At 45.4% G+C, this 21,444-nt stretch overlaps 1 protein-coding gene across 1 annotated transcript in view; it reads left to right on the forward strand.

Annotated features, from left to right (window-relative positions):
• The window catches only part of LOC129381984 (uncharacterized), a 96,563-nt gene that overhangs the window by 11,303 nt on the left and 63,816 nt on the right, over positions 1-21,444 (forward strand). The window contains exons 2-5 of the mRNA XM_072284884.1: positions 2,495-2,546; positions 10,663-10,695; positions 10,772-10,866; positions 20,847-20,936. Of these exons, the coding sequence (XP_072140985.1) occupies positions 2,495-2,546; positions 10,663-10,695; positions 10,772-10,866; positions 20,847-20,936 (270 nt within the window). The remainder of the gene's footprint in view (positions 1-2,494; positions 2,547-10,662; positions 10,696-10,771; positions 10,867-20,846; positions 20,937-21,444) is intronic.

Here is a 21,444-nt window from a genome sequence, read left to right on the forward strand (position 1 = left end):
TCCCCAAGCCGAAAGTGTCCCCACCTCATTAGGTGTTCGATGGCAATTTAGAGCGCAGGCTACTTTCCCAAGCGAATCACTCCTCAAGAAAGCCGAACGTAAGGCCGGGGAACGCTTGTGCCCTTTCGAACCAGTGGGTGCTCGCAAGTGGTGATAATGGAACCTTCAAGCTCCCGCAGCCGAGGCTGGCGCACTACCACTATACAACGGCTGCGGACAAACACAAGTTTATAGAGCCGATAAAACTGCTATCCTTAGCTCGTATAGCTGTACACTAATTTCCTATCGCAAGCGATGCTTCGTCTTTCGGACAAAACAGTGACTTTATTTGTGTTCTTTTTTTCTGTGAGGCCGCCGCTATTTTTATCGTGGGAGTGAACGCATTGCAAACACGCGGTGACGTCCTCGCTTAGCTGTTGGGTTCCTGAGCGTTCGCGGCAAAACGCCTGGTGCGGTCTCGAACTGTTCTGTATCAGGCGACACAGCGGTGGTCCGGCATTTCCTGATGTCCCGAAGTCCTGGCAAGAAATACAGGTCGCTGTGGGTCGGATGGGCTTCATAGGCAGCGATATAAAATGTAAATTTCAGCTTACGATATAAATTGAAATCCATTTCTCGCCTGTATAAACATATGGATCTTTTACTCTCCCAACGATAAATTAGGAATAGTTGCACAACTGCCTAATGGTACCTTTTGACTTAAACGGCACGTGAACGTTGCTCGTTGCTTGGAATAAAAATGAACGCATGTACCTGTTTGGTCTCGTGGTATAGTATTGAACCAACCCCTCCATGCGTTGCAAAACTTCTGGGCATTGGTGCACCGTATGCCAACGCACAACTTAGCGCACACCATTTTTGTTGTCTTTCATACGCTGCTTCTGCGATACCATACTCACGTCTGCATTTTTCACGCAAAAATACTTCATTTCCATAATGTAAATGCGTTGGGTCAGCAATGGCGTTACGCCTACGCAATCTGCGTGCTATTCAGTGGGCCCCACGATATGATATCGATGAAGCTGCCTGTGATGATAAAGTAATTGCAACCACATAGAAGGGTGCAAGCCTTCCAAAAACATACCTCACTCTTATGCTGGTCAGTGATTTTGAACTGTGTTAACGTATTTTAAAAATTGCTGTGCGCAGCCTAAGAGGAAGGAGCGCGATGCAAGCGTGCACCTTCCTCGTCAAGGCGTCAGTGGGGATGTTCGAACATCCAAGATTTCTCATAACCAAGCGAATCTCCTTTTACTCAATTTGGTGCTCAAATAAAATGGCTAATAATGTAAAAATCGAATATTTTTACAAGCGTTCGCATAATCACCACCGTCCAGTAAGCACGTGAAACAGCTAGCCTTTCATCTTTATCATTTATACCCTTAGACTAGACGGATATATCGCTAATACCAGACATTTACACCTCTATGAGACTGTGTTGATCGTGTTTACTGATTGTTACACAGATGCTTGTCTACCACCGCTTCAATATCGTATGGGTACGGGCCGTCGTCTCTATATCGCATTCTATCGCGGATATTTCTGTTGACCATTCTGTCCAATGTAGAATAGTACTGAAGTATCTCGTGATTATGTTAATTGCTCTGTATTCTGTTTCCCCTTAGTGCCCGATTTTTATACTACGGATGGTGAAATAACATATCCACATCCACTGATAAGTAGGAACTTAATTCAGTACACAGAATTCTCTTTTATACTTTTTTTATTTCATTAATGTTTCAAGCAAACATCTAATGCGAAGAAAATAAATGCACAAATACGCGAAAATCCGGCGGCATCCGCGTCACCTTGAAGCGATGGTGCCAAAAATGACCCACGGCGCATTGATGTTAAATTTCTCTGGGGGATTCCTATAAAGAAAGTAAATCAACGACTCAAAATAATATTTGGTAAGCTTATGCCTCGCGGAGGGGGGGGGGGGGGAATCAACCCTCCACGCGAGCATGCTTCGTCGATGCCTAGGCGGCTCCACGGTTCTAGCTGAATCATTCTGAATCATTCAAGCTGAATCGCGTGCGTCACTGGTCACGTGACAACACGCGCGTCACTTGCGCTTAGCGGTTCATCGGTGTGTTGTGTAGTACGATGGACTCTCGACGCGAAAATGGTCAGAATGTTTCCAGTCTGCGGCCAACGTATACGCAGGCACACACGAATCAGCAGAAAGAAGTTTTGTGCATGTCGGCAACATGAACGGAAAACATTTCACCAAAGCGACTCTAATGCTTTCGCATTCCCAGACGTAACTTGTGTTAAGTTTCCCGTCCGAAGTTTTCTGTCAAACGGTGTATTAAAACATATAAGTGACATTATTCTACCGACTATTTAAATGTATTCGATTGGTATGCGTACACATTTGGGTGCCATCTCTAGAGTATATATATTAGTCGGGTTTGAAAAATACTATTGACAGGTTCGTAGCCAACAGTAAGATACTTACAAATCTATTGACCAAATGAATATTCTCTTTCAGATAGGCACTGTGCTTCATCTTAGTTCGGTATTCATCACGGTGACGCTATTGGGTAAGCATTTGATCTCATTACTCATGAATGCTTATCGGTGCGCTCTCCATCATTGAAAGATACGAATGGCCCCATAATTTGAGTATGATTTCTGCGGCGTGTGAGTAAACTTTCACCATGTCTTGATACCACCTCTTCATCTGTCTTGCTAGTAACTTTCTCAGAAGTACCAAATAGAACGTGCAGAGCTCTTTAAAAACATTGCATTTGGGGTTTTTGAGAGGCATGAGTGAAACAATCATGCGGACGTATTACGTCTTATGCACAGGACAAATGAGATAATTATTAATTGGCCCTTACCCTTTCATGCACACGGGAAACAACCTACTAAAGGTCATGCAGGAAGCCACACCAGAGCGCCTATTTGAAGAACATTTCTTTTTAAAAGTGTGACATTTTTACACTGCGTGTATCATGTAGTAGTAATGCAAGAAAAGTGCATTTCGTGACTAAGTAAATGTGCTTTCAAAAATATTCCAGAAGCATGTAAATTGGGTGTAGACATGTGTGCTGCTGCTAATGTAGTGTTCGTGGGTGTATGTTGATATTAAAATGCGCTCACAGAGGCCGCAGATGGGGCAGCAACACGGCGCCTCACTTGAGCCGGGCAGTTGCGCCAGTTTTCGTACTGAAGATGCGAAGGCGCCGGCCGTGTCTGTGCCTCAGTAAGCCATCTGAAGTATCGGAAACACTTTTAGACATTTCATTTTACTCAACATGCAGACATCTCTAATTGTAGGGTCCACTGCTGGGCAATGTTAAGCATGCGCGCAACAGAGGAACAGCGTCATTCTTTACACATCTAACGAGCATAAATACCACCGGGTGAAATTTGAAATTCAGAAAAATCTCGCAAATTTGTCCAACGGAAACAAAAAAGTGGGAGAGGGAAGACCTGCGTATTTCTTTAGACTGACCTATGCAAACACCTTTTGTGGGCTACACACGCAAATTATCATCGTTCGTTTGTCTTGAGGCTTAGGACACAAGCAGCAGCAAATTAACGTCACACACTGTCCAGCAGCGCATAATTTAATTACTTACTTCTTCAGCAATTTTGCTTACGCCAATCTCGCATGCTTAAGAAAATGTGAATATACTTGCTCGAACCAAGTGCTTCCTGGCGTACTACAGCCCTGTTTGGGCTATATCAGCAGTGCCCAAATATACAAAAAAAACACACGCTTACTCAACCCTGATTTTGCATGAGTGAACAAAAGCGGGCAATGTATAAAATTATTAATAAATAAAAATGAAACTACCTGTCATCGAAAGAAATTGCGTGAGAACAATGTCATGTGAATAACATTCGTAGTCGTACTTGCAGTGCCACAGCATTTAGGAATTGTCAGAATGACAATGTCCGAAAATTAAAAAAAAAACACCAAGGATGCATAAAATATTGCAATTCTGCAACGTGGCCTCATATTTATTGCCCCGATGTCAGTACATATGCCGGTACGTCGACTTCGTCTTCTTTCCCTTAGATATTGGTTGACACGCTTGTCTTTTTTCATCTGGAAACAGCTGACCATTGTTACATCGTTATCAATCAGCCTCAAATCCCACCTTCGTGTATCGGAACTCACTCGAAGGTGCTCGCCCATTTTACAGCGAAATAATCGCTGATAATTCCCATCGCTTGCGATAATGGAGTGTGCTCGCTGACAACAATCGTGCGGAGCGTCTGCGCATATGCCAGTGCTCCAAGTACGTTGGCAGCATTTCACACCGCTTTCTACGTTTTGGAACACGTAATGAATCATCGTAATTTCCTCCTGCAGTGGTTTCACACTTTCGCGAACAGGACAGAGAAAAGCGTAAAAGCAGCTTGAACGCAATAATGATTGGTGCATTCGATGCCAAAATGGTGTCAAATGCGAATGCTTTCTTTTCCCCAGCTAAAGAATAACGTAAATGAGAACGTGGCACTATATTCAGGACCACTCTAAATTATGCGCGCTTTTTATTCCGCAGCGTTACTCTAAAGCTGGGGTATGTTTCTCGTGAATACGCTGGTATGTATTGTGGAACGCACGGCGACCACAAGCGATCACGCTCGCAGGTACGACGAGTTGCGCATGCGTAGCCAAGCCGTCTGAGCCGTGGACAACATTTCGACGATCGACGACTGCGCTCGCCGCTGTCGCCGTGTTTTGTGTGTTGCTTCTTTTACTGCGCTCGAGTTATCCAGTGAATAGCTAATTCCCTAACTTTTTTTGGCACTGCTACATTTCTCAATCACTGCACTACAAATTGCGAATATCGCTTCCGTCGCTTCCCACCTCTCCAGACAACCTTTTGGCAGCAATGCACGGCCCTTCAAAGTCCTGCATGGCTGGAAATCTTGTCTTAAGTTAACACACTGCTTCCCGCTGCGCGGCACTCGTCAAGTCGCAGGTGTCTGAGGATCGCCATAACATCGCTATGGCGCCAAACCTTACCATCTTTCTGGTTGCTTTGTATTACTATAGAGTCCGCCTCGACGTATCCGCTCATGTAATTTGTCTTCTTGCGTGTTACGACGCTATTTACCGTTTTAGTACCATGTCTTAGAAATGACTTATGAAACTGCCTCTCTCGTACTGAAGCCAGCTTCTAATCGAACGCGTACACACAACGTACAAGTCATCCGACTCAACCCATACGCCCCATCCTTCGATGTCACGTTTCCCTTTCGAACGTTTCCCTTTCCAACGTTCCCATTCCTGGGAACCTGGGTCACTGGCGTGAAGACGGACACTTTGAGAGGGCTTGTTCAAGTGAACATAAAGTGAAATATTAGTCGCGTATGAACTAGACACCATATTGTTTTCGGTTCAAGTTAGGCACTTATCATATGTAAACATAAGTGAATACATATGTTTTTTGTAGGAGTATCATTACGATATCATCGAAGGATGCTCCAGAGACGAAGCGCCGCGAGAACGACGATAAAGTGGGTTTGTGCCCTTGGCGCGAGCGAGTGTCGGCCTGGCTGTCTAGCTCCAGTGAAATAGCCTGTAAATAGCCTCTTTCGTCTGTCTTTCCACACGTAACATTCTTGTTGAAAATAGCGATACCCGTCCTCACCACGGAACTCCGAAGTGGTCGGTACATCGAGCTTGTCACCATGCCTCCCGGTGACGAGACCGCCTATACAACGGCTTTGGCTTGTCCGACTGCTCCAATCGTCACGGTTGCCAACACCGCGACCCTGGTGTGTTCTCTGGCCTAGAGGGACAGGACGTTGACGAATAGATCAAGCTCTATGAACAGGCCAGTGCCAATAAGATATGGGACCCAACGATTATGCTTGTCAATGTCATCTTTTATATCGGCGGTACCAGACGCGTGTGGCACCAAACGCATGACGACGCGATAACCAGTTCGGGCAGTTTCAAAGAAAAACCACGGCAAATGTTCGGCGACCCCTTTGGGCGCAAGGTTGCTGCGAGAAAGGCTCTTGCGTCCCGTGTTCAGACATCTAAAGAGCCGTACGTTTCATACATCCTCAACGTCTTGGCTCTATGACGTAAAGCTGACGATACAATATCTGAAGGAAATAAAAAGGCACATGTGCTAAAAGGGATCGCCGACGACGCTTTCAATTTGCTTGTTTTCGGCAACGTCTCGGCTATCGACGCCATCATAAAAGAATGCCATCGCCTTGAACAAGCTAAGAGCCGCTGTATCCCACACCACATCACGCGGCTACCCAACACTGCTGCTACGTGGACATGTGAGGGTCGACCCCGTCAGACCACCACATGTGACGACGTAACCCGTATTGTTCACCGCGAGCTTGAGGCCGCCTGTTCACCAGCTGTCTCCTCGATGCCTCCCGATCCGCCAGCAACCACGCTTGCGATGATTCAGGCCGTCGTCAGACAGGAATTTGAGAACATGGGTCTGAACTCCGTATGTTCAACGTCTCAACCCAGCGTTGCCCAGTTCTCTAGCGGCCCTCCTCATCCCTGGAAGTCGCCGCCCTTCACCACAACCCGTCCGAATGGCGTACCCCTGATGAGAGGCCCGTCTGCTTCCACTGCTGTCACATCGACCATGTCGCTCGGCACTGCCGCAACGGAGGGCACACCACCTCCTCGGATATACACCGCCGCTTCTTCCCCCATCTTCGGGACTTCTGTTCCCTCTGCCACCCATTATGAGCCCACTGCCGCTGATGCTCCAGCTCCGAACCTTCGCGACAGCCGCTCGCCCTCACCTCCACGCCATCAGTCTCGTTCGCCCCAACCCCGCCACTTCTCTTCGCCGCCTATCACCCCCCGGATCGAGTCGAAAAGCTAGGTACTGTAGCTCCTGGAGGTGAAGCTGCGTTGTCGACCCTGCCTTCAAGTCCTCAGCTCACGTTACCTATGAACCAATATTTTCCGACGTTGACGTTGACGGCTACCCTGTCACAGCACTCATCGATACAGGACCACATCATTCTATTATGAGTGCTGCCTTCCGACTACCACTGAAGCGCCTCACCCCAGCGTCGGCACTCCTCGTCCGCATCGCGGATTTCGGTACCGTGCCTATTGTCGGCATGTGTACGACACGTGTCAGCATCGCCGGCCGCCACACTCCTGTCGTCTTCATCGTGATTGCTCATTGCCAATTCTTTTCCCAAGTGCGTTTAAACGTAGACTGCCTTCATTATCGCTACTGAACCATGTCCACTCAAAGAACCGCTTTTTACCACCCCGCGAGAACTACCTTTTCGCACTCGGGCCAGATGACAATCAGCTAGACAACCAGGCGCCTCACATTTCCTGTACCTATTGGGGTCATTTCCTGCATCAAGATTGGGAATAAGGGGATCGTCGTGGCTACCGACTACTTTGCCCATTACGCGTAAACGAAAGCTCTGCCTAAAGGTAGTGCGGCCGAAGTTGCTGAATTCTTCATCGAAAATATCCTGCTAGGACATGGTGCCGTGAAAGCGCTCATCACCTACCGAGGAGCGGCTTTTATAGCGACGGTTACCCAATCGATTCCGCAATACAGCCAGCCAAGCCACAGGAGGACAACGACCTTCCAACCTCGGACCGATGGCGTTACGGAGCGGCTGAACAAGGCCCTCGCTGACATGCTAGCTATATACGTCGGCGTCGAGCTCAAGACGTTGGATGGCGTCCTTCTCTACGTAACTTTTGCATTCAGCATGGCGGTGCATGTCAAGGCGTTCGCACAGATCACGCCGTTCAAGCTGGTTTATGGCAGGAGCCACACGACGAATGTAGAAGCCATGCTGCCACACGTTACCCACGAAGAGAATATCGATACCGCCGCCTGTTGGCAGTGGGCCGATGAAGCACGACACCTGGGCTGCCTGCACATCAGGAGCTAATAAAATACGTACAGCCGACACTACAATCTCCGACAATGGTACTGGGAATACCAGCCTTGTGACCGAATTTTGATTTTCACCTTGATTCACCGTAGAGGACTTAGTGAAAAACTTTTGCGACGCTATTTTGAAGATTGAAAGATCGCCCCATGCACTGGCACAGTGGACTCTCAGGTCCTACGAGAGAGCATTACGCAATCACAGCCGCGCTGCTCCCGACATGAAGTAGTTCATGTTGTGAAGCTTAAGCCTTTCTACGCCAGTTAAGAAACTTCGGGAGATTGCTACCTTGTGACTTCGTTGTTTCTTATTCACTAGGGGTGCTTTTGTTTTTGGTTCTTTTGTTTGCAGCATTGGGACAATCTTTCCTTCGTTTTTGAATAGGATTTTTTTAATAACAGATTTTTCAATACGCTTATTTCAGTGTTGCATGTAAAAAAAATATGCGGGTCCCACGCAGCGTCGTAATCGATGTAAGTGAAGCTTTCTTTGCCGTTTCCTTTGATGGATGGTAATTAGCGCTGATGGAGACGACGAATGTTTAATTCGTTTAACGTTTAGTCCATCAGAAGACCGGTGACTTGACGGCAAACGTTACCTTGCGTGCACCACTGCTATTTGTCGTCGAAGTACACAGAACGGACAGGGTAAGCTTTAGCTTGATGCGTTGTTGTGCTCCATACTTCATAACCTCTGAGAAGGTTTAGCCTATTCACTGCCTCACACGGCATATCGTATCGTGGCAGAAGTATTAAACTCTAATTGAATTATGGAGCTGCGTACTGCAACGACAATCGTATTATAATGCGCGCGTAGTGGTGGACTCCGGATTAATTTTGATGGTGTGGTATTATTAACGTGTCCCTAAATCTACGTTAACGAGCGTTTTCTTTTATTTCACCGTCATCGCAACGAAACCTGCTTCCTCGAGCAATCACATGGCCACAAAGCTACCACGCTGGGCAAAGAGTTGATTTGATCTGACACCGCTTCCGTAGTGTCACCTTTACCCTAGGGTATGCTTTAATGCTCCTCTACTCCTGCACGCCCAGCGAAAGTTGCCAGCTTGACAAATTTGCGTTGCGTTTATTTTCAAGAAACAGTACAAACGGCCCATACGTACTTTGAAATTAAAGTTATCCCGTTTGCCAGCAACCGTCTATAGTAGAAGCATTGGCTTGCCTTCTCATGTCACTTTTTTTCCTAACCTCATCCCCCCTTCCTTTTGTCCTTCTTTCTTTTGGAAGGGGGCAGTAACACGCGTACTTATTTATCCTTTCCTCGACGACTGCAACTCATCCGCAATCAAAGTTATTGCTCAGCGCAAGACGCACCCTCTTTGTTTCGCGGTTACTCGAAAGTTATCGCTGATTCTATCTGTTTTGTATGTTCTAACCGAACCCTTTAAAATCGTTTATATGCGCGATACGGACTGTGTAGCAGTTCGTGGAAGGCACCAGCAATGTCTTTTATGCCGGCGTCCGCAATGAAATTACTGTAACGGGTGTGACGTCAGCGCGAACGCGTAAAATATTGCTGCGCTCGGTATGGGCCTTTGTGCCGAGACAATATGCCCTATGTTAGAAGGGATGGTGGTGCCAGCCTTGCGCGGCTGAGTATTGGATCGTGAGAAGGAAGAGCGCCGACAGCGAGCCCTTGGGTGTTCTGAACAGCAGAGCCTCAAACACGATGTAGCCTATAGAGCAGGTGGTGCAGGCCTTCTGCTGAGGTGACGACGCAGTTTCCGCACACGATTTTGTCTTTCGCGTCCGATTACTCTGTGGCGCCTCGTCGCCTATGAAGTGCAGCTATAACATGTATCAGCAGTGCTTACACACCCCCTACTTGTTCATTGCGACGGGAATAAGTAAGTAAAATGCTGCGCTAAGTGGCACGGAAAAGACGTCGGAGGGCGAATCTCGCTTTGGTCTGGCGAGAGACACGCCAGCGCGAAGCAGAACGCCTTCGGGCGCTCGCGGTGCACGCTATGACCTCTGCCACTCGCAATACTGTAAGTCAGTGTGTCTAAATTCAACTGGCGGCCCAAGACACTGCGTAGCCGGACAAAAATGCCCGTACCTTATCCGAAATCACTCGGCAGCAGGAAGCCGCTCGCCAACAGGGCGCCGTGTGCCAAGCAAACCTGCAACACAGTCGCCTACCCGTAAATCGTGCGCCTTTCGCTGTAGCGCGCCGTGAGTTCATGAAGCAAGCATGCAACAGCTGACACCTTTCACTTTCACGCTCAACATATTCCTATGAAACAGGGAGCAACCATATTGTTCTTTTTACGGGCACAGGTTCACGTTATAAGCAGTTAGCTTTGCTTGTTCAAACGTTTCGTTACTGTATTGTTCTTCACATTCTCTACACAGTGACAATATACACCCTGGGTCCGCAGTCATTTGTGGTCAGTCAGTTGTTACACGGAGAAAAGCAATACAGTGGCTACGTATATTGACGTATTCATGAATAGAAACAGAACCAACAGGTACCAAGTTCTTGTAAACATGAAAGATGGTGATTACGTAAATGTCACATTTATTTTTATAGTGAATGCTAGCTTAAGTAGAACCAAGCAAAAATGATCTACAAAGTATATAAAGCCTTCAGGAACGTGCTTCCAGTAATTTAATGGGTTGGAGGTTGTTGAAGATTTAGCTCTTCTAACGTAGGGAACAGTTAGCTCACGCTAACAGTGTCGGCGTGTCATGTACCTTTTTTGAGAAACGAACGTATTGTATATAGGAAAATGCTTTGTGTCTCTTTTGTCCGCAGTGGCCGTATATCCACACCTCGCTACCGAAGAAGGTTCGTCAAGCCCACTGGGTGTTCAACGAGCGTATTTCTAATCAGGATATCCTCTCTGTTTTTTTTTTGTCCGCAGCTAGCCCAATTGACAATGCCTACACGGTAGCTTTTATTTCATACCATGTAGGAAGTTGTCTTCTTTCGATTGGCCTGATATGGGGAGCCAATTCTGTAAGTACTGACTTCTTAGTTAAAACAAATGCGGTGTGAACGATTCGAGTGGATTTTATTTGACTTCATTTCTTACTACCCTGAAGGACAAAAGCAATAAAGAAGGGAGTAATGTAATTCGCAAGTGCAGTACAAGGATACGATTTCTGTCTATACGATGTCGGCTAATATTGAAAGAGAACAAACAATATATAGTGGGGCGGCGATTTATCTTGAAAAACCATTCTAGTCCTTTGAGCTCCGTGTGATGTATAAGTACAGAATTTGTGCAATATATTTGTTAATTCCGACCTTTACTATTTGAAAAGACACATACGCTATTTACAAAAATAGTATATGATCGTGCGGATTTAAATTAGAACCACAAAAGTTTCATAGAAGTTCCGATCGAATCATATAGCATTATGGATTCCGGACATATTTGGCATAAGAGATTTTTCAATTAGATTATTTCAGTGTTGTATGCAAAAAAATATGCGGGTGCCATGCAGCGTGGGAGTCGATGTAAGTGAAGCTTTCTTTGTCGTTTCCTTTAGTGGACGATAATTGGCGCTGATGTTGACCAAGAATGTTTAAGAGCGGTGACTTGACGGTAAACGTTACCTTGCGTGCACCACTGCTATTTGTCTTCGTAGTACATACAACGTGCAGGGAGACCTTCTACTTTACGCGTTGTTTGGCGCCATACTTCGGACTGTTGAGCATATTTACTTCCTCACATGGCATATCATATCGTGGCTGAAGCATTACACTTTAATTGAATTATGGAGCTGCCTACTGCAACCGCAACTGGAATACGATGCACACTGTAGTGGTGGACTCCGGATTAATTTTGACGGTGTGGTGTTCTTTAACGGGTCTCTGAATCGATGTTATCGAACGTTTTTTTTTTATATTTCGCCGTCATCGGAATGCGGCTGCCGCGTTGGGAAACAAGCCCGCTTTCTTGAGCAATGACATTGCCGCAAAGCTATCGCGGTGGGCACAGAGTTGATTTGAGGTGTGGCCGCTTCCGTAGTGTCACCTAGACTCTAAGGTGGGCTTTAATCCTCCTCTGCTTCTGCACGCACAGCGAAAGCTGTCCACTTGAGAAATTTGGGTTGTGTTTATTTTCAGGAAACAGCAGAAATGTACCATACATACTTCGAACTTAAGTTTATCCCGTTAGCCAGCAACCGTCTAAAGTAGAAGCATTTGCTTGCCTTCTCACGTCACCTTTTTCCTAACCTCGCCTCCCATTTCTTTTCTATGGGAACTGCGACCGGAGTCTGGAAAGGCTGTTATTCACTTCTTTGGCAAATGCGTCGGATCTATCCGTTTCCTGTCTCCTCTCCTCCCTCGTTTCTACCATTCTATATAGCTTCCCTCCGGACTTGCGCGTTAGTGGAAAGGTAAGCATTGCAATTTCTGCAATGCTTTTGCAGGCGGCGATGGATAATTGCCACTACAGAAGGCTAATGTGTCTACGCCCATGGAGCAGCAGAGGATATTGTACCCATGGGACGCGATCCAAAGGTCAAAACGAGTTTCTCGCGTCTCCTTTGTTCTCTGCCGCGCTGCTGTCATCTATGCACACGCTTTGAACCGCCCTCCGACGCGGTGTGCCAGACAACAGTAACACAGTAGGAAAGTCGTAGGAACAGGCCAAGAAAGCTTCGAATGAAAAATACAAAACATTGGGATACTCACATTGGAACGTATGTAGAGTATGGTAATATAAGTTGTTAGTTAGAAAGGCCTATAGTGTTTCCTGCATGATGCAATTTAGGGCATAGTTGTGGCACTAGGTGCGGTAATAGTTCATAGCAACGAATTTCGCAGCGTTAATGCAAGCACTATAAATTGTTCTAAGATGTCTTTTAGAAAATATACTACATATAGAATTGCGATCTGCTGTGGAATTTGCATCAGTAACAGAAACTTCCCCGTTTCACTGCTTGTATACAACCATGCTGCTATGGCTCACATAAGGAATTCTTCAAGAGGGCTATGGCACTAACGTGCAATCATTTAACAGGTTATTAATAGCATACCTTCGCCCCGTAGAGCTATACTGTGATGCGTGTCTTAATATGATTGTGTTACATGAAAACAGGCTTGGTGCTTATTTCAAAGTAAATGCAGCAACTGTTGGGACTGTTGGGTTATAGTGAAAAAAAAAAACTATTGATCGTTCGCTTCCTTTAATGAAAAACAAAGGGTGCTCATTTTTTTCCTAGTGAAACTAATTGTCAAATGCCCTAACAGTTCTCCATATTTGTGCTTATTGAGAATAAATACATTATAAATTCACTTATCTCCATTGTGGCGGCGCGAGTGTCGTCCTCTACGCTCGACATAGTCTAGCTTCTGTGTCCAAGCTTGTACGGAGGTTTTACACGGTCGGGTATACCTATAGAGGTACCAAAAAGACATTATCCTGAGCCGCCGATACATGATGTGCGTAGTGGAGCTCTTGCGGAGGTATAGTGAGAGTCCGGGCTCGTCAGCGAGCGTCATTACTTTGCAGAGCCATTCGGTGGCCGAGCCGCCCCCCACTCTTCCAGATATTTTTTTTGTGTCTGCACAACAGCTTCTCGTGATGATATGCCCACAAAAAGGGGGTTAGTTTGCGATTGTTAGCGTAACCGATAGAGCTGAACAGGGCAAGTTATTTCTGGAAGAATGACAGTGGTCGTGAGCAGTTATAAACAGACAAATTTATATGTAGAAATGCAGAAAAGTTAGTCTGGGCTAAAGCTAACTTTGACCTCCTACTTTGCACTGGGACAGGGTAATAAGGAAGGAAATGAGCGAGGATAATTAGGAGGAAGCATTTGTACCTCTCCCGTGGCTGACACCGCTTCGGCGAGCACCAGGTATGATCGTGCAATTTACAAGCTGTGTGATCATTGCGAGCGTTCAGTAAATGTCATCGTGTCACGCCAGCGGTTCAGTCGCCGTGCTCAACAAGCAGGGGAGACTTTGGGTAAGCAAGCTGCTAAATTACGAAGCCTGTTTGGTGATCGCTGTTTTAGAAGTCTCAGTGATGCACTGGTATGGGGCCACCTGGTCTCAAAAACCAGAAATCATCAGTTGCGTGAGCGATTACCTTTTGTAGAAATTTCATTAACTCTCTCAGAAGCTCTCGCAATCGCAAACCAGTGCGAACAAGCATTGAGTCAAGAAATTTAAGAGTGTGCTTCAGTACATCAGGGTTAAACGAGGAATAAAGATTCGCCCGATCGTCGCAATCTGATCACGAGCATGTACGTGGTGACTTGTACTAATGATGCGAGCGTCAAATACTAGGCGTCATGAAAATGCCCGCATAGTACCGTCACGGTACGATGGATCAGCTTTTGAACAGCCCTGCCTGCAAGGCACGTAACCGCGAATGTCGGTGCTGTGGTGAGATTGGGTGCTTGACTTTTATGTGCAAGTGGCCTAAAATTAGCGACGAGGTTCTACTTTTTGACAATGAAGACGACGGTAGTTCACAGAGCAGCGGAAAGACAATTTATCTAGTCAAGGGACATAAAAACGGTATTCACGCATCCGTCGTCGTGGAAGGTCGGAAAATTTCGTTTTCTTGTTGATACGTGTCATATCCTGCTATCCTGGCCGAAAAACTGTACACACATTTCTTCGCTAGCACTTGCCTTCTGAATTCCAGCTCCGTGCCACTCTTCGACTATCGTAAATAAAGAGAGTCCAAGCATGCCTTTCTGCATCACCTGCTTTCCTAGACCGAAGTTGTTCCACTCGTGTTTACACTGTGTATGAAGGCACCGTTGTGCGGGTCCTATATGCATTGGCGGCCTTGCAGATGAATATCGAAGGTACATCGCTGCAGTGTCTGGTACTGACACCTAACGTGCCCCAAGTACCACCTGATCTACGTTCAGACTAAGAACATCGGTTCGCCATTAAACTTCTGGCTTACCAAGGGATTCACACATAAAGTGAAAGTTCCTTAGTCTCTTCAGCCCGTCTCCAGGAATGTGCAACATGTGACGTTTACTATTCGCGAGCAAGTGGCAGCTGAATTGCAGAAATTTGAAGCAGAATATATTATTGAGCGTGCTGATGCCTCCGAAAAGTTTGTTCAATTTTTACTGCTTCAGAAGAATGGTGGGTTAGTATGAATGTACGCCGACCTGCGAAAACCCAACAATGCTATATTTCTGTCTCTCTCCCCTGTCTGCGAAAGTCATGATTTGACAACTTTCATTACGCAGGAACAACTATCTCAGTAAAAACGGTTGTTTCGGCTTGGCTTCATCTCCGTTAGCAGTTGAGAAGATGATGCATCTCATAGTCAAAGGATGCAAGGATAACTATATTGTCTATGGCCGGTCCCGCGAAGATCACCTGCCGAACCTCAGCGCTGTTTTGCTACGGCTTTAGAAGGCGAGACACAAACTCAGACAGAAGTGTGTCTTCCACGTGGCAAAAGTGACGTTTCTTAGACATGTTGTCCACGCCATAGACCTCTTTGCACTAGCTTCATCGGTCGAAGCGATAAAGCAAGCTTCTGCGTCTTCGAACATTAATGAAGTCCACTCCCTGATTGTGCTTTCTGCATTTTATTCCAAGTACGCTCCCCAGTTTTCGGAGGTTTTGGAGCCTTTAAGCGCATCCTTACGAGGCTCGAGTCATTTGCTTGGAGATCAGCTGCTGAAGAGTGCTTCTCCCCTCCAAAATCACCACTGGCAACATGCGACGCGTTCAATTTCGTTGACCCGAACCTCACTGTGATTGTGAGGACTGATGCCTCTGTTTTACATTTGGCTCCGTACTGCAGCACGAAACGTCGCTGTTTCGCCCGAAATGCCAAGCATGGATTGAGGTATCATTTGATAGACAACTATACAGAGAAAGGATAGTATTTTTATCGGCCGTATAAATTTGTAAGGATTCGCTTACTGACTGAATTACCAAGCTTGGTATCGGCGCACATTGGCGAACGCGAACATTCGCTGTCAAAACACAGCGGGGGAGCAAGCCCTGTAGCAGCAGCGGTCGAAGCGATCTTCCTGCTTTCTATCGCTTCAGCGCAAACTGAGGGACAAGAAGAAAGTACATACAAAGGTATGAGCGGTCTGGGGCTTGCTTTCAAGTCACGGCGTAGCTGCGCAACATACGCAGTTGCTGGTGGAGTAGCAGCCGCCCCCGCCAGTCCTCGCTTCCCTCCCTTTCGCGTGCGAGTGTTATCGCCCTTGAACTTTATACGGAACATAACGCCGACGCCGACGCTAAAAGTAAAATACGCGCCTGAAGTGTCCCTATATGTGATATCGCAATAAAATGAGTTATCCCTACAGACGGTTCCCTTGCGTCTCACAGTTTGAGCCCGCAAGAACGGAAAAACTATGCTGGTAAACGAGAAGCCTGAGTGTCTGTTTTGGCCTGCGAGCTTTGGCATGTGTATCTTTGGGTTCGTCCCTTTGTCTTCAGAACTTAACACAAGGCCCTAGGCGCCTTGTTTTCAACAACAGGAAGTAGGCATTTGCGCATCTGACGGTAATGCGCGTGTCTTCCCTCACACAACTACCCGTGTTTGTCCCTTTCTCTTTCTAGGACGCTTGTGAAGGCCTTTAGGAACTCATTTTAAAACAGCTGCCAGATCGCTACCGAGGGCTCTCGTTTTTGACCTAGTCCTGACAGCGTCCTCCAGATAAAACAGACGTCACACAGCTTGTCTTCTGGGCTCCACTTGTAATGACGTTTTCTCAAACGAGTCGAGCCAGCTCTCCAAATTTTCCGATGAAGCTCCAACGAAAGTAGGTCAATGCCAGGTTGTTGAAGCACAATCCTCGATGGCGCTAGAGCTATCATCGTGACTGCTGACTTGGTCTTGAACTCTCAGCTCAGTACTCCTCCAGCAATTATCAGCCCATATCGATCTTTATCACTGAATTTCAACCGCTATAACACCCATATAACCCCTCATCACTCCTCACTTTCCTTATCAACACATTGCGTATCTGTCTGCATTGCGCGACAACAAAGACAAGTAAGCGCAGCACATTTATACCTTTCGTATGTATTCGCCTACTGTAAGCGTAGCTGTTTACCCAAGTGGCAAGGCGCTGGGCCTCTGAGCGTAGGGTCCGAGGCAAGGTCGTTTTTTATTCAATTTTCTTTTTTGAGAATTTATTCTTTTTTTTTTTCTTTATGGAGCGGATCGATTTTGTGCGTAATGGAGGGATCGACAAACCGAGGGACAGATTTCCAGCGTGAGTGGCCTAAAAATGCACACGCAATAAATATTGGCCTTCATTTCACTTTGAAATCAGTTCAGTCTAGTCAAGCTTAAGACACATTAGTCTAACTTGTAGTAACCTTATTTCACATTATTTCACATTAAGGGACATCATATTTTCCCCATAATTACTGCACTTTCACGTTGTTATGGCTTTTTCTACCGGTATTTATTACTGCAGTCGTCATACAGAACGCTAATGGCGTCACATTTATTATTTATACCACTCGTTGTGGACAACACCGGATTTAATCATCACGGGACATATAATGCTTTCAGAACAAAGCTGTGAGCCGCGATCCAACCCCTTGACAGGGTGAATCTGCGCAATGTAAAAAAATAAAGCAAGTGACACTTAAAGGAGAACAAGTTCGGCGAGTAGAGTCAGTGATCTCCTCCTATGGGTCATCGAAAGCTCCAGGGTATCTAGTGATCTTCCTGTGCTTTTCAGAATTTACAACATTATTCGCGTTGTGCAAGTGATCCGAATGCACTAGTTTCGGGAACACGATCAACAGAACATAATCGGCAAGAACATTCAAGAATGCTCCTATACATAAAGGTCCAGAGCTATTACATTAACAATTGTTACCAGTTGCTAAACGGTCACCGCAAAAAGACAATCAAATATGTTGTCAATTATATGTAGTTATAACTTGCCACTACTCATACCTTCAAATCTATCTACAGCGGAAAAGACGCGAATATAAGCGACAAGAAGAATTCTGAAAAGGCTGAAAACGTGCCAAAAAGTTTGAACACAAGGAACCGGATATAAGGACTTCACATCGTGCAGCTTTACAATGCGTCACTGCTGCGTTTCGCCGCGGCGCCTGCTGTGGTCCTTTGTGCAATGTGGTAGGGTGCAGTCACACAACCAGTTAACGATGTGTCTACAATATTTAGCGATTTAGTTAACAGATTTATGGTAACGAAAGACATGTTGCTGGCAGTGTTTAGAGTACTCTACTGTGAGCATGACCGTGTGCGATATATACAAGGAACCTGTAAAAATAAAAAAAAAGATAAGTGCCATCGACTTTGTTAGTTTTCACTTGTATTCCGTTTCGAATCCTGTCAGGAGACGGTATGCAGAGCGGTTGGTCGATTCTAGGGAGGACGCGATAGCCAGAGATAGCTCCCGGAAATTCCTTAGAAGCAGTGAATTTTGTTTATAAGAAACGGACGCACAACGCTGTCACCGCTACCAAAGCACTGATTCATGAGTCCGGTGTTGCCTTTGTAAGAAACAGATGTTGTAGACATTCACAACGTTGTCCGCCAGGTGCCAATTCAGTTCTCCTTACGGACGCCGGTATTATTGCGGTATCAGGAGCCGCTCAGCTATCGTCGGTAGGTCTTGATATGATTCAGAGCCACAGGCTTAACGTTAGTGTCTGTCAACTACATCATGGCAAGGCCGCGGTATGCGCAGTCGCTAGGCGATTTTCCTCAAGTCTTTATGACTCCCCGAAATATAAGAAATAAGGAAATAAAATGTAAGAAACGTCCGTAGGGTGCTATGAAATTCGTCAAAATGCTGGTCCGTTTGGTGATGCAGGCTTTGTAAGAGATAGCGGTCGCCAACTTTCGAAGTTTCGTGCGCCAGTTGTATCTTCTCTTCCATTTGCGGGTTGAGATGTATGCAAAATACTCCAATTCAAAATATTTATATACTACCTGAGTAACTCATGCAGGGATAGGTGTTTATTTGTCACTGCCACACTTCAAAGGGAGTGTCAACAAAGCATCAGTTAGTGATATTAATATTGCTGTATCAGCAGCCGCGAAGCGTTGCTTGTAGCATGTAGTTTCATGCGGTTGCATAAGCGAACTGCGGCGCTAATGTGCAAGCGAGCTACCACTAGGCCGGTTCGCACACGATGGAGCTGGCAGTTGATCAATGAATTTGCGTAAGCTTCGTCTTTTTGGCTTTGCATTGCCTCGCGGATTTGCTAATTCATAAAGTTCAGACAATTTACCGCGTTTTATGTACCTAAAGAAAGAATAATAAAATTGTCCTGGGGAGCAGTCGAACACAGGACCTCTACCACCGAAGCTCCATGTTGCAACCTTTACGCCATGGACGCATGGACAAGCGGAAGCGCTGCCAATAGCGTTTTCGCAGTGCCTTATTGCCTTCTGCATTGAAAAGAAATCGTCATGTTTTTGGAAACTTTGTCGGGTGCATGAAGATAAAGCTTAATAAACGAAGTCATAAAAATGCTTCTAACCAGAAACACGAATATAAGAATGACCAACGTATTAACAACCATCGTTCCATGGTGGTTCAAAGAATATTAGATCCAGAACGCCCTCTAATAATTGCTGTTGCAAACTGTCTGCGTGGTAGGTGTTCGTATTCCTCGTTGCCCCACTATTCACTTTCGTATACCGCTTCTGAGTCTTGTCAAGGCCAGCGTATGCGCAGCCGCTAGGTGATCTTCAGCAGGACTTGATAGCCCAAGGTGGCTACCAGAAGTTCTGAAGAATGTAGTGGACGCTAGCAAGAAACTTGGGCACACCGGTGTCACTGCTGCCAAAAATGTCACCTGTGTCAAACACAGATGTCGCTGCTGTCGTAGTAACAAATGTGCGTTACGTAAACGTAATTACCCAGGCTCGAAATGTCTGGAGGAAGAAAAAAGGCGGGATAGCGCTGTCCTTCTATAGATTAGCAAACCGTTGTACTTGGGCTGTCCTTCACAGTAACTAGGTGGGAGTTGGTTGCAATCTTCTACTGGCCACTAGAAACGTACTTCAGGAATGACAAGTAAATCGAACCTACTAGGATATGCAGCATCAATCTGGGACCGATGTACTAACACCCACATGCCTAAACTCATTATCATTCAAACTCACGATGCTTGACTTTCCTTACTCACTAGTTTTTACACTGCTGTCATTCCTGCGATGAAACTGAAATGTCAACCTGCCGAACCACTGACTGATCCATAAAAAACTTACGTCTGTATCTTTTTCAATAAATTGATCACTTTAGGGCAAGGCCACATTAATAGTTTTTTCCACCAGCGTACGTCTTGCTTCTCGTTGGTCACAAAAATTCTGCCTAATGCACCAAATGAACTTTCATTCTTTAGCTTCAAACCGAGCAAGAACCGCAATCAGCACTCCGTCACGTCTATACCCGATGCCAATAGGTTTTCGATTTCATGTTGTATATATTGTGTATTTTGTTAGTCTGTTGATTATGAATGTATTGTTGTTTCTGTAATTTTTGTAATTTTGTTTCCCCACTGCTCTCTTTAATGCTTCGGGTTGAGCATAATGAAGTCATGTGAAAAGCATGAACTTATTGTCTTAATTTTGTTACAGGTACCCATTTCACACTCCTGTGTTTCGCAATGTATATCGCTAACGCACTTGTTTCCCGTTTGGCAACTTATCGCAGCTACCTGTACAAAATATAAAACTTGGTACTTCTTAACGCATGCATATATATATATATATATATATATATATATATATATATATATATATATATATATATATATATATATATGTGTGTATATATGTGTGTGTGTGTGTGTGTGTGTGTGTGTGTGTGTGGGTGTGTGTCGGATGCCTTTGTACGTTGACTACTGGCTATCAGCGATAAAAAAATTCTAGAACTGAAAATAACTCTTCAGCTTGGTTTTTCGGGCCCTGGCTATTGTAGAACATTGCACCCACGGCCTTGAATAACGCCGATGCTTTTCTTTTTTTGTTGCAGGGAAACCGTGGCCTCCTACAAAAAGTTGTGCTTGGGACCAAAATACGGCTCGTCCTTTTCATCTTTCTCGCGGCGTTTAGAGTTTACGTTGTGAGTAATCCTTCCTGCGTAACGGTGGAAGACATAACAAAGAAATTCCAAAAATTTAGATATTCTGCCTAAAACATTTATCCGCAGTGGTTCTGTGTTAAATACGTTCATATAATTGCCTCCAAGACATTTTGGAAGTAAATATTTCCTTATAAAACTGACTTATTCGCAGATGATGCGACTTTCATTTGCACGTGGAAGCATTGTTGCGCACGCCAACAAAATGGCGCCACGTGTGTAATAACACAAGGCTTTCATTTTGGCAGACTTGTGCATATTCACGGGTGAAGTCGGGTTCGTCACTCGTGTAAGATCAGATAAGAAAGTTCTTGTCGACTTTTTATGATGTATAATGAATGTTATTAGGCCAGTAAAATACACGCCGATGTGATGCTCGTTAGAAATGAGCACGCAAGTCTTGTGAAAACTGATGAATTTAGCACTATTTGGCTTAGAGGAAGGGAATTTCCCTTTGTTCATATCAACATGCATTGTATAACATTTCTCA

This window comes from Dermacentor andersoni, chromosome 10, assembly GCF_023375885.2.
Source record: "Dermacentor andersoni chromosome 10, qqDerAnde1_hic_scaffold, whole genome shotgun sequence".
Taxonomy (NCBI): Eukaryota; Metazoa; Arthropoda; class Arachnida; order Ixodida; family Ixodidae; genus Dermacentor; species Dermacentor andersoni.